The sequence below is a fragment of the Triturus cristatus genome, chromosome 3_1, assembly GCF_964204655.1.
Source record: "Triturus cristatus chromosome 3_1, aTriCri1.1, whole genome shotgun sequence".
NCBI lineage: Eukaryota > Metazoa > Chordata > Amphibia > Caudata > Salamandridae > Triturus > Triturus cristatus.
Window position 1 is genome coordinate 50,229,438 of NC_140583.1, and position 14,182 is coordinate 50,243,619.

At 45.6% G+C, this 14,182-nt stretch overlaps 1 protein-coding gene across 1 annotated transcript in view; it reads left to right on the forward strand.

Annotated features, from left to right (window-relative positions):
* The first annotated feature begins 10,785 nt into the window (after positions 1–10,785).
* The window catches only part of LOC146859679 (embryonic protein UVS.2-like), a 33,177-nt gene continuing 29,780 nt past the window's right edge, over positions 10,786–14,182 (forward strand). The window contains exon 1 of the mRNA XM_085643431.1: positions 10,786–10,869. Within this exon, the coding sequence (XP_085499557.1) occupies positions 10,801–10,869 (69 nt within the window). The 5' untranslated portion in view covers positions 10,786–10,800. The remainder of the gene's footprint in view (positions 10,870–14,182) is intronic.

Consider the following 14,182-nt stretch of genomic DNA (forward strand, 5'->3'; position numbering starts at 1 on the left):
TCAGCTCGGTGGCGGGAGCGGGGCGGCCAATGGGCAGGGGGGGCGGAGTCGGCGATGGACTGTGGCGGGAAGGGGCTCTGAGGGCGGCTCTGCGGCGGCTGGGTCGTCCGGTGGACGGCAGGGGACCCAAGGGCAGCAGCGAGGCAGCGGAGAAAGGCTATGCAGGCAGCGGGCAGGAACGGGGCTGACAGGCAGCAGGCAGGAGCAAGGCTGACAGGCAGCAGGTAGGAGCAGAGGAGTGGGGGCGACCTCGCCTTGGGGAAGGCTCAGCGGTCACTCCCTGTCCCTGCACACGGACCCCTTAAGAGAGGAGCCGGGAGGGCGGGTCAGCTCGGTGGCGGGAGCGGGGCGGCCAATGGGCAGGGGGGTGGCAGAGTCGGCGGTGGACTGTGGCGGGAAGGGGCTCTGAGGCGGCTGGGTCGTCCGGTGGACGGCAGGGGACCCTAGGGCAGCAGCGAGGCAGCGGAGAAAGGCTATGCAGGCAGCGGGCAGGAACGGGGATGACAGGCAGCAGGCAGGAGCAAGGCTGACAGGCAGCAGGTAGGAGCAGAGGAGTGGGGGCGACCTCGCCTTGGGGAAGGCTCAGCGGTCACTCCCTGTCCCTGCACACGGACCCCTTAAGAGAGGAGCCGGGAGGGGGGGTCAGCTCGGTGGCGGGAGCGGGGCGGCCAATGGGCAGGGGGGGCGGAGTCGGCGGTGGACTGTGGCGGGAAGGGGCTCTGAGGGCGGCTCTGCGGCGACTGGGTCGTCCGGTGGACGGCAGGGGACCCAAGGGCAGCAGCGAGGCAGCGGAGCAAGGCTATGCAGGCAGCAGGCAGGAACGGGGCTGACAGGCAGGAGGCAGGAGCAAGGCTAACAGGCAGCAGGTAGGAGCAGAGGAGTGGGGGCGACCTCGCCTTGGGGAAGAATCAGCGGTCACCTGTGCATGAAGGTGTTGGTTCTGCACATGCATGTGTGGCTGCCACTATTTCGTGGCAGCAACAACATTATTTGTGGCACAGTTTGTATCAACACACCAAGAAATATGTCCTGCGTTGTGACATTTGTCAACAAATAAAGGCATCCACTGTGGCTTGTCCCCTACAGACACAACCTTTTGGCTGTGTTTACTTGCACTATTGTGGTTCAATGATTTCAGATACTGCATTCAAATGTATTTTAGTAGCAGTTGATTATTGCTTGAGGCTCCTCTGGGTTTGGCCACAGCACTGAGCTGATGCTCAAAATGTTATTAAAGACATGCAAGTCTTTATCAGGACGCATGCATGCGGTACGCTCCACTTGGACCAGGGCCCGGCCTTTGCTTCCAAAGCTTATCGGGATTCCATGGCTTCCCTAGGTGTTTAGGTTCATTATTCTAATCCATACCGGCCTGAGGGCAATTCTATTGTGGAAAGGATGAACCGTGACTTAAAGCAAACCTCAACAGTAGAGTATTAGGCACAGGGCATAGTTGGATCCATCACCGTTATGGGGTTTAGAGGTCATTAAATAACCTCCACAAAAGATCTCTGGGCAGCCAGACATTTTACAAAGTCTTCTTTGGTATAAAAATGTATATTTCAGACCTAGACGGTGCAGACATTGTGGCGGCAGCCATGCTCTTAGACGTAGATAATCGTTGTGTTGTCTTACAGGATCTACAAGACTTCTGTGACAGCAATTCCAACAAGCAGTTGAAAATATCTGTCTCTGCAAGCATTGAGAAGAAACCAGCACCTTCTGGTTGGATTCCAAAAATTGGTAACCTCGTGCACGTGAATGTGGCAGTGAAAAATGAGTTTAGTTCTTTATACCGAGTGACGGTGCCTGAACTTGGAATTCAAGATTTGAAGACTGTTACCCTGCCTCCGCTTCCTCTCCATTGAACAAGTCAGACTGCACAATGTGGCCGATCCTCAAAAGTTGGCCACAAGTAGTTCTTGGTAGTTCCAACTTTACTCTTGGTACCATACAGGAAATTCCTCTGCAACAACTGACTCACACGAAACTGTTTCTCTTTAGCTGGGGTGGGGGCGCAGAATACACCACACTTAAACCCTGCATCAGCATCCAGAAGTGCGATTGAAGTGACTACTGCTGTTACTACTGTGTCTTCCACAGCAGATGTTGTGTATAAAGATACACATGCTTTGGATTTACCTCTTCTGGATTCCTCTAGTCTGGTTCCAGTACCTGACCCACCATTTTTTAAGTAATGATTCTGGGTATTGTATAGATCGAGATGATTTTTATTCTTATAGTTCTTCTGCTCTTGACCCTCCTCCATTAAGGATCTGTGGACGCGATTCACTATGGTAAACTTAGACAAAAGTCTAATTTTATGACTTTCGGTATTCACAAAAGGCATTTACGCAGAGTAAAGTTATACTTTTGTCTCAGTTTAACTTAAGTTTTGGTCTCTCTTAGACTTATGAAAAAATGTAAGTTATTCTAGACATATGATAGGTTGGTGCCCGGTATTATGTACGTGAGTTCCTGGGATTCAAAATCCAATTTTGTTTTCAATGTGTTATACTGTATTCATTATTTGCCAGAAATACATTAGACAAACAGCCGACACATGTTTCGCCCATACGGCCAGCAGAGACTGTCCTTGTCCAAAGACCACTTGCGTCTCATTTCAGAACCACTACCTTCTCTTACAAGACCTACTGAGCAATCTGCTACGAGACTTTTTGCCTTGAGAAAGCCCTTGGCCTGCCTACCATATGGGCAAAACACATGTCGGCTGTCTGTCTAATTTATTTCTGGCAACTAATAAATACAGTATACCACATCGAAAACAAAATTGGATATGGGGATTTTGTACCCCAGGAATTCATGTAAATAGTATTGGGTACCAACCTATCATATGTTTCGAATAATCCATTTCAATTTGGTGGGCTTTGGGTGAAGTCACCTGATAGGCAGGTGCCATATCAAGAATTCGGTCCTGTACCCATTGTGCGAACCTAGGCAGCGCCCACTCCCTTAACTAGTTAAAAACGTAAGTTAGAATGAGACAATAGTCTGAATTTACTACTCGTAAATGGCCTTTGTGAATATCGAAAGTCATAAAGTTAGACTTTTATTTCAGATTACCTCCGCGAATCGTGTTCTGTGTTTTAATTTCATGGCTGAAAAGTACTGATCTGGTCCCACCTTGAATATATATGTTTGGACTACACTTTTCTCGGTTTTGCCATTTCTGTGGATTGGATTTTTAATTGTTTTTTTTAATTGATTAATGGCCATTATCTACCAGAACTCTCTGCTACAGAACTGGTCTATGGGGTGTTGGTCCCACATTCATCTGCACATAAACTAAAAAGAGACTTGTCCCTCGTAAACATTTCAGCTGTTCCAGTGACTAATGAATTGTTTGGGGCAAAGTTCATTTCGATATATTTGGTCCTACAGAGATCTCTCAAAGAGTTTCTATGGGTGATGTGATAGTACCTTGTTTACTTTTAGATGAATGGGATGTTGAAACTGTAAACTCTATGCTCTTGGAGCTGGAATATTATACTGTTTTTGAGTTGGAGGATTTGTATATGAATTCTGCAAATTATAGAGAAATAGTCTGTTATAATTTTGGACATCATTTTCTGCATCAAGTTACTGTCCAGCATCACATTTTTATTTCCACTCATGGGTCGATTCTGATTTTGGTCGGAAGGGCTCTGACCAACGGTCAGAGCCCTTCTGACCGAATTGGATCATGTCGGCCGGATTCCTTTTCGACTGAGCCATTCTGATGGGCTCGGTCAGGAAAGGAATCCAACTCGGATTTCCGGATTGCGGAACGACAGGCTCAGAGAGCCCGTCCGCCGTCTGGAAATCCCTCACTACTCCACCGGCCGCCTCTTTGCGACCGAGGGAGTACAATGGCAGTTTTTCACTGCCTTTTCGTGCCGGTTTTTCCGACACGAAAAGGCAGTCGGAAACTGTCTATGGGGGCCCCCATAAGCCGGATATGAGACAGTAGACGTTCCACACTTGGTGCGCCTGCGAATGGTGAACGTGACCCCCGTGGGGGAAAATATCCTCCCGGAAACATCCAAGGCTCTGACATCAGAGACGCGTCTGCAGGAAATTAAGCACAGGAGCATAGCCATCTTGGCCGACAGCTCTTTCCTAGATAAAAACCTATTTGGCTGCCAGGATAAAAACAGATTCAGGACTCTATTAACATCCCATAACTGGGAATATCGAGGTTCCGGGGGAAGCGACAGCCTTATACCCCTCAGGAGTCTACAAACCAACGGGTGTTCACCAACAGGAGTACCATCAATTATGACGTGACCTGCGGAAATAGCGGACCGAAAGGTGTTAATGGTCCTATATGCGAGTCCCTCCTCAGCAAGAGAGGCCAAAAAATTCAAGATGGCGGTAACATCCGCTGCCACAGGATTGAAACTCCGTCGCAGACACCAACGACACCATCGTCTCCAGGAGGATCGATATCTTTCCACACATTCCACACTGTCGGTGCTTAAACAACATCTTCCTTCCCTGTCTAAAGGTATGGATTTGTTTGATTTTTTATTAGGCCCTAAGTCCCCAAATTTTAAAAGATTTATTTATACTACTTATAATGTAATTTGGCATTAGTCGCAAATAGAAGATGCTGCATGTTTGAGACAAATTGATCAAGATAATTTAGTGCTTTATGTTATTGATAAAAGTATTAATACGCTGTCTTCTCGTATTTACAATTTGACTAACACTGTGTCATCTGTTATTGATATTATGAAAAGTGGCATGTTGACATTGTGTCATGGTGATGGATTGCTTAGATCTATTATGCAATTCAGCTGGACATTACAAACCCTCGAATATGGGCATGTACCCAGGCGTTATCTAAATTCCAGTCACCTGTTTTTGGCCTTTAATTTGAAATGAAGACAACAACTGGTGGCAAAAAGGATGCCACTTATACAATGTTGCTTCTAGAGAAGTTAGAACAGCTCCCATTTACAATAGCTGAAACACCTCCTGCTGTCTGGGTAATACAGGGAGTAATATATATTTGCCAAAGTCAACATTCCAATTCACAGCTTGCATGAAACATTTCCCTGTTGGTAGATATGAACCCCTATGACGCAGCTTCATTCATGAATTATAGTCACTCCCATTTACATATCATTGTGAACTTTCAATTAGTAAATCTTACTTACTGGAGAGAAATTCAACTCTTCTGTCAGACAATCAACTGTTTGAAAACATGTGACCACCCACGTTGAATTTTGCCTGCTATCTAAAACGAATACTAACCCCCACAATAATCCCACTTGATACCGTCCTCTCGAATGAAAGTAATGTAATGCTTAGTGATCAGGACTGCTGTGGGATGCGAGCCGGAATCCCCTACATTTTGTGAATTTCCCAACTCGTCACCTGGTGCAATAATGTCCTTCCTGTTTCCCCCAATGCAAGGAGTCATATATAGCTTCTTGTGATTTTCTGTTCCCACTTTGAAGGCATATTTTAATAAGCTGAGCAGACTCAAAGCACTTTTTTTTCAGAAATAAGTAGCTCACACATCTGCTTGAGAAACTTTTGAATTACAAGTTGCAAGGACATCTAGTGAGATACAGTCCTTACTAAACACAAACCTCCCATTACATTTTGGTGAATTGGTGCACCATTTTTTGAATGCATCTAATACAGCCGGCCTTACCCATTTTTTGATGTTGTAGGTTCTGGCTTGGTTAGTGCATTCCAAACCATCTTTAGAATAATACCGTTTTATATCCACTCTCTTTTTCTCAGCGTGTTTAGAGGATTTCTGCTGCTGTTAATCCTAATTTGCAGCATTTTGGTCCTATTTTTGTTCCTCCACAATAAATGCTTTTTTTGCATGCACACTGGACCTACCACTGCTCCATTTTTGCCGTGAGTGCAATCTACAATTCTTGGGAATTCACATGCTCCAGGAATTGTCCTTGATTGGTCATTCCAACCTGTCTGATATTTGACTGGCTCTGCCGACGCCGGCACCCGTGTACATAGATATAGACATAGACCTGTTGATGAGTACATTAGTGACCCAATTTCCAAGTTGTCCCTTGGGCATACGGCTTCTTCAGGCTGCAAGCTACGAGCCACTACTGCTTGAGTAGACAAGTGCAATCGCACATGGAGTACTGAGTAATGGCTCTGGATGCGGGTTGCCTAGCTTCTTTCTCAGCATTGGCTGAGACTGGGGATCATGTCTGTTCTATGCAACTTGTGAACTGGGCTGTGAACCTATCATCGTCTGCGGAGATGAATCCATTTTGGATTTACTCACGTATGATTTTGCATGTAACATCATAGATACCTCTGAAACATAATAAATTTGGCACCTTTTGCATAACTTGACATGATGAGTGTTTTCCGAGTCATTTTTTATTTTAATAGCATTTAAATTCAATACCATTGAAGAATGCTTCGAGTCGGCTTATCTTATGTTTTTTATGTTTCATTCTTTAGTTAGTTGCAGTGTTATTCCAGTGACGAAAAGGGATGTTGTTGTGAGTCCAATATAAGGTCCAATGTAGTTTTGCCTTATGTTAGCCCAAGTACATACATATTAGGCACTTTGCTTTGCACATGTTATGCAGTAACACGCTTGTTTTTGTGCCACGCTGTTAGTTTTGAAATAAGATGCATATGTTTTATTATTCTGTTCTTCTGCTGGGATTTAGTCTGTACTTCCTGGAAGGCCAAATAACATTCTGCCCTGTATTTCTCAGCTGCTGTTTGTTTAACAAAGTAAGTCTTATCATATAAACCAAAACTTGCAATTCTAAAAATAGAGCATAACAAGGTCTGCAGACAAAAGGTCCTAGAGGAACGAGCAGAGTTGTAGACCAATTGATTATGGCTCTCAGGTAAGGGGTCTAGTGATAATCAAAAAGATTTTTAGTATAATATAATATTTACAAGAGTTGGCATAGGCTGATTCGTAATTCAATATGACAGGGCTTTTCATTGTGTGCAGTGTATTCGTTGTTCTAATCACATGATTCACTTGCTTATGTCTCCTAATTGTAGCACAGTTTTTGCATGATAGAGCATGGTAGTTTCAATAAATATTGTAAGCTTTCCACCTGTCTCTTTCCCTTTATCGTGGACATTTGTAAGTGAGAAAAGAAAAGTGAGGACTTGTTACTGCGACTTCTGAGGTAGTTCAGCATGTTGTGTTCTGGGGTGCTAAGTTACCTCTCTCTCTGGAAGATTTGGAGAGGAAGTAGAGCACTATGAGTTAATCTGGATTTGGGGTCATAGGTACTGATGTGGTAAGGTGACTGTGTCCCACCATACTGATGTCCCATGATCCCCAGCATACTTCTATCTTTTAGCAATTGCCTTGCAAAAGGGCATATATATTAGCCAGAGTGATCTGCTAGCGTCCAAGTGACCACAGCATTTCTGCCCTGTTCTTCCCTGATGGACTGTGTGTGGTGGAATAGAAAGCTTTTATAAATTAGGATGCAGACCTCTAGAATAAGTGCTATAACAGGAGACACGCAGGGTACAGAATTCCATAGCGCAATCCCAGCATTCCGCAGTGTTTATTTCACTTCTGCATTTTTTTAATGTGCTTCTTGCACCACTATGGTGAAATCAAAGAAGAGGGAAATTGTTGAGCCCTGCTATTGTAATGGACCAGTTTCTCATGATAGCCATAATACCACGTCAGATCATGAAGTTGAGCAGTCATGCAATTATCTGCCTCAGGGGCATCCAGGATTGGGGCGGGACCTAATGAGCGGTGTGCCAGCTCCACCACAAACATCTCTCAACAAACAGATCTAAGTGTACCGTGTTAGTGGATTCTGCAATCCCTAAAATATGTAGGTTACTGCACCTACCTCATGTCTCCAAGTCTTCGTTTTTAATGGCCAGGGATTTCAGCAGATTTTCCATCCTCTCCAAGCGATTTGTGGTCTGCACAGCCCGTCCTCCAGATTCGACACCTGCCCCTCCCCTGCATCCAGTCTTTTTTTGGGCGGTCAAGTCGTTAGCCCATGGTATCCAGCCAATGGGCCAGGGTGCCAAATCTATGATCAATAGCACGAAAGCCTACGATCGGCCGGTATGACGTCTGTGCCCACCAGTTGTTCTGTACCCACCCTCTGACATGGGTGCGTGTTTTGCATGTCAGTGCTGGAGTACACTTGCAGAGCTATGTACGTGTCAAGTACTGGAACAGCTGGAGGTTGTGTATGTCAGTGTTGAGGTGCATAGGCAGAGCTATGTGTGCGTCCAGTCCTGGAACAGCTGGAGGTTGTGCATGTCAGTGTTGAGGTGCATAGGCAGAGCTATGTGTGTGTCCAGTACTGGAACAGCTGGAAGTTGTGCATGTCAGTGTTGAGGTGCATAGGCAGATCTATGTGCGCGTCCAGTACTGGAACAGCTGGAGGTTGTGCATGTCAGTGTTGAGGTGCATAGGCAGATCTATGTGCGCGTCCAGTACTGGAACAGCTGGAAGTTGTGCATGTCAGTGTTGAGGTGCATAGGCAGATCTATGTGCGCGTCCAGTACTGGAACAGCTGGAAGTTGTGCATGTCAGTGTTGAGGTGCATAGGCAGAGCTATGTGTGCATCCAGTACTGGAACAGCTGGAGGTTGTGTATGTCAGTGGTGAGGTGAATAGGCAGATCTATGTGTGCGTCCAGTACTGGAACAGCTGGAGGTTGTGTATGTCAGTGGTGAGGTGAATAGGCAGAGCTATGTGTGCATCCAGTACTGGAACAGCTGGAAGTTGTGCATGTCAGTGTTGAGGTGCATAGGCAGATCTATGTGCGCGTCCAGTACTGGAACAGCTGGAGGTTGTGTATGTCAGTGGTGAGGTGCACTGGCAGAGCCCTGTATGACTCCCTATGCAGCAAAAGATTGCGGAATAAAATAGGCACAAACTAACACAGCATGCTTGTAAGGAAACAGAGAAAGGCCAGGAGTAAAAGCACCTGCAAAAAAAACAAAAAAGACTCTTTGCGCCATTTAGGACAAGAAGAAATCATGCACTACGAAAGAAAACAGAAGATATTATACTCAATGGGAGAAAACATAGTAGACCAGAAGAAAACAGAAAACAGAAGCTGCACTTATCAATGAAAAGAAAAGATAATATATCATACACCATGAAAAAAACTAGGCCTGGGCAAAATTGTAATTACCCTAGAGTAATGTGAGTAATTTCAGGAATTACGCATTACTCTTGTAATGCAAAATTGCTGAAATTACGCGATTTTGTTCAGATTGAGTAAGAATAATTTGGGGCAAACATCCTGCTGCGGGAGCACAGGAAGAAGAATCCAAGAGAGAGTGAGCGGCTGCTGGCTACTGCTGGGCGTGTCCTGTAGCATGCAGTGCTATTGTCACTTTGGACACAAGGGTTGGTTTTGCATTAAGATAATAGCGTTAAATGCTGTTTTAAACTCTTCAAGTAATAATGCATAATTTAGGGAGATGTTGAGCTGAGATTGAGGTCTGTAATTCGGAAGGGGCTCCAGGGCCGGACTGACCATAGCGGGCACCGGACATTTCCCAGGTGGGACTCCAGGGTGGGGGCTGGTTTTGGGCCCCTGGGGGGGCATTTTTGTTACAGGGCCGTTTTTGCAGGATAGCTGCAATATCGGCCCCTGTAACAAAATCGTCGAAAACCGGCCCTGGCAACCAGCTCAGCCACAGCCCCAAGCCCCCAGGAGGGGCTAGCCGAGCACTTTGCGAGGGCCGGTTTTGGTTCCCAGTCCGGCCCTGAGGGGCACCATAGTCCCTTCCTGAGGGTGTAAGGTTGTATGTCCCTGGTGCCATCCTTACACCCTTCCTTCTATCATTTCACTCTTTTTTCTACCCTTCCTTCGATCTGTCCACAGCCTTGTATCATTTTTATGTCCATGTAGCCTTCCACTCTTCTTTTCCACACTCCACCCTTCCTTTCGTTCAGCCTCCTACTATGTTTCTCGTCGACTCTTCCACCCATCTTTTCATCCCCCAACTCTGCCTTTCATACTTCCACCCTTCGTTTCATCCCCCAACTCTGCCTTTCATACTTCCACCATACCATTCATCTCCTGCCTTTCATCCCACTACTCAGCCTTTCATCCCACTACTCAGCCTTTCATTCCAACACTCTTCCTTCAATCCTCCCAAACTTCCTATCATTCTCCCACTCTGCAATTCATCCTACTACCCTGCCTTCATCCTAACACTCAGCCTTTTGTCCACCAACTCTTCCTTTTGTCCACCAACTCTTCCTTTCATCCTCCTGCCTTACCTTCCATCTAGAAAGGTTCAACTCTGGGCAGCCACAAAGCTACTTAACTTTGCTTCAAAAATCAAATCTACTCTTCGGACGCACGTCCAGCTCATCAGATGCACTGTTTGTGTCTCATGTGATCTTCTCCAATCCGGGTCTTTCGGTGCCTCGAGGACTTTTGTTGTTGTTTGAGGAGCCAAACCCTCGAAGGTGCGCCTGTGTCCAATCACAAATTCACCCTCTTACAAGAAAGAAAGCAGAGTGAAAGATTTTCAAACAAAAATATATCACGGTGCAGGATCTGTCACAAACTAAATTTACCACACTTAAAAGCTGCTTATTATCTTGGTTATGGCACCTCAGAAGCGATCCCAGGGCACCCTCTCCAGGACAGACACACCTTGTGACCTGTGCAGAAAAAGGTGTCATCCTTGAGACTGAGAGCTGATTGGCGGATGCTCAGCCTCTTCTGGGTATATAAAGGACTGGTCTGGGGTCAACAAAGCATCTCCCAGAAGGAAGAAACATTGACCTCTGGCGACCTGAGCACTGCTCCAGAACCCGAGGATGGACAGCAGAGGATGGACTCTGGTCGCAGTGTGCCTGGTGAGCACCTGCTGGAGCTTACCTGTACAGGTGAGACCCCTTTAGCAATGGTAAAAAGAGCTGAGTGCAGGTACAGGTGAGAGCTGCAGTAACAGTGTTCAATATATATGATTCTGTGCAGTTGTAGACTCTCAGGTGTGCATCACTGTGAGTACACCTGTGCAGGTGAGAGCCACAGTAACAGTGCTATATATGGTTCTGTGTAAGTGCTGATGTAACAGTGGTTTTTTTTGTTGATAAATATTTATTTATTTATTTTCTAAATGGTAGAGCCAGTCTCTCAGATCAGGAGAAATTATACATTTACACCATGAGTGTTCACAATACAATGGTTTCATGAAGCAAAAAATAGGGGGGTGTAAAGATAGTAACCGACCTTAGGTTGGGGAAGGCATTGCACCCCACATCTTTACAGAAAGAGATTCAACTTTGCAAGTGTTACAATACATTCTACAATTATTTTGGTTGCCTAACAAATTAAAAGAAGAAGAACTAGAGGCACAATTTGTTAATTCATTTATCCCTTTGTATTTTTTTTGTTTTGTTTTTGCCTGTTTAGTCAGGTTCCTGTTTATTGTGCGCACTGTGTTTCGTCTTTAGCAGTGGTTGAGTTGGGGTTCCAGTTGCAGGGAGCAGTGCATGAATTATAGTTCGTCTATGAGATGTGGAGTGGGGTCTACAACATACCATAAGTTGCTATATCTGTTGTTTGGTTCTGAAGTGTGGCGTACTCCTGCACGTTCCCTCGACAATTCTGTTTCAACAACTGTTAGATAAGCTTGCCAATCAGGAGGGTTAGGTAATAATGTGTGACCTGGTATATTGTCACGTGATATCTCAAGCTCAGAAACCAGAGCTTTGCGTAAATCAGTAAGCCACACTCGAATGGATGGGGCCATAGGGGACTTCCAAGACATAGCTAGCCTACGTTTGGCTAATCCTTAGGAGAGGTCCAAGAATTTGCTTAAGGTTTGGCCTTTGGATGATCATTTGGTGATACCTGGGAGAAATGTTCTAGCATCTAAAGCTATCCCTTTACCCGCTGCCTCTGTAAGTGTACCCGCTATCATCTTCCAGTATCCTATGAATCCTGGACAGTCCCATACCATGTGCATGACGGTGGCTCCTTCACTGGAGCAACTGGGACACAGATCTGTGGATGTCAGATACATCTGTGCTAGTCTGTGGGGGGGGGTGACATACCTGTGATGTAGGTAATTAAATTGAGTGTACTTTAGATTTGCATTTGTTGAGATTATTTTTGGTACTCCCAGGTATTGTTCCCATTGTTTGTCCGTCAATGTTACTGAAAGTGCTGTGTCCGAGTAGATATGGAGCAAGGTTAACAGGATTGCAGTGCCTTGTCTTATAAAAATGTATAACATTGTGATGTCCCGGCGACCAGAGCCATGGGTGAGTAATGTTTGGAGCAATTTAGATGTCTCTGGTTCCTCATATTTTCTGTCCCACGTCTTATGTAGTTGTTGTGTGAGGGATGCTTATCATAGAAAGGAACCAGGAGGTACCCCATAATCATCTACCATTTCCTCAAATGTACTAAAAACTGTGTCAGTGAGTAGGTACCCCCATGTGGTTATACCTGGTCCTTCCCAGTCCACCCTCTCTGGTCGGCACGTCATTCTCATTTGACCAGGTAGTACCCAAAGAGGTACGTCTGGGGAAAATGGTGGTAAATTCTGTCTCTTCTGCACGTAGTGAGACCAACAATTGCAAGCTATGTTCATTAAAGTATTCTGTGTTTCTCTTTGTGGCATGAGGGTCTCTGAGCCCATCAACCAGTCTGATACTGTGTGTTTGTGTAATCCTGTTGCCCAGTGCCCTAGGTCTGTCAGATTGTAGCCCGCCAACCACCGCATTGGCCATTGCAACAGGGCTGCCACAAAATCTTGGCACCTGATCCTCCTTCAGTCAAGAGTGTGTAAAGCTTTGCGGGCCCTATTTTTGCCCCATTCCTGTAATGTCAACGTTGAGGAAATATCTCGAAAAACGTTTAGTGGCAGAATGAAGGTGAGAGCAGCAAACAAATATAACAATCTGGGCAGAGGTAGAATTGTGGATATTGCTATGCGCCCCAAGGGAGAGAGCAAAAGTTTCCTCCAGAACGTTAGAGAGGACCGAGTGTTAATAAGTACTCTGCCTATGTTGCCGTCCAGCAGATCCACTGGCTCATGATATATTTGAACTCCGAGGTATTTAAAAGTGTTACAGGACCAGGGGAGTGGAGTTTGAGGTAGCTGCCTTTGTTGCTCCAGATTTAGAGGTGTCATAGGAAATAGTATTGATTTGTCCAAGTTAACCCTTGGACCTGATATCTGCCCAAACCTTTACAGCAGCTGCATCGATGAATGCAGCTGCTGTAAAGCTGCAATGATGAAGCATGCCACCTAGGGGCAACCCTGATGGGTGAAGGGTCTCTAGAAAAAAAGTTATTTTTCTAGACAAGGGATTACAACACATTCTTGCTGTATCCTATCTAATTAGCTAAGGGCAGGTTTTCTACGATATTCTCGATTTTAGTCTAATTACGTAACTGTCAGGAGGATAAACCTAGCCTTTGCCTTTACCTCTACCTCCCTCTCTACTTTGGTAACATGGCTGTAGGCGAGACAGACAATCCTTTTTTGCTCTTGCCAGTTTCATGCCTCCTCTGGTGTCGTGCTGAAAGTAGTGGTGCCCTCGTATTGTATATGGAGTGCGGCAGGGAACTGCAAGGCATACTTCATGGGGTGCTCTCGTAAGGTTTTCTTTATTTCCAGAAAGGTGGAACTACGGCCCTGCACCTCTAATGTATAGTCTGGATAAATGTGTACCGTAGTGCTGTCTACTATCCACAGAACTCAAGCCCTTGTAGCTTGGAGTATGTGGTCACTGTCACAGTACTTAAATAGGCTGGCTACCACCAGGTGGGGTGGAGTCCCTGGACGAGGAGGGCCCCCGGGTACCCTGTGAGAAGAAGGTGGATTATTTACCTCATAGGATGGTTTGAAGAAACCGTTCTTCCTTGTTAGTTTCACGCTTTGGCCCTCTGATTTCTCTGGCAAGCCCACTATGCAAACATAATTTCATCACAATTTCCCTTCTTGGTGGTTGACCCAAGCACGCGTCTTGTAATCCTAGGAGGCATTTGTGGGTATTTAGGACTGTGGGTCTTAGAGTAGCTAAGGTGGATTCAGAGTTTTTGAATCTATCTTTCACTTTTTTATGATCTTCTCGTAGGTAGCTCAGGGAGTCTATTTTGGGTTGTAGTGTTGATTTAATATCCAGAGCTGCTCTGAGCAGTTCTTCAAATCGACGGGAGTGCTCTGCCAGCACCCCTGGCATT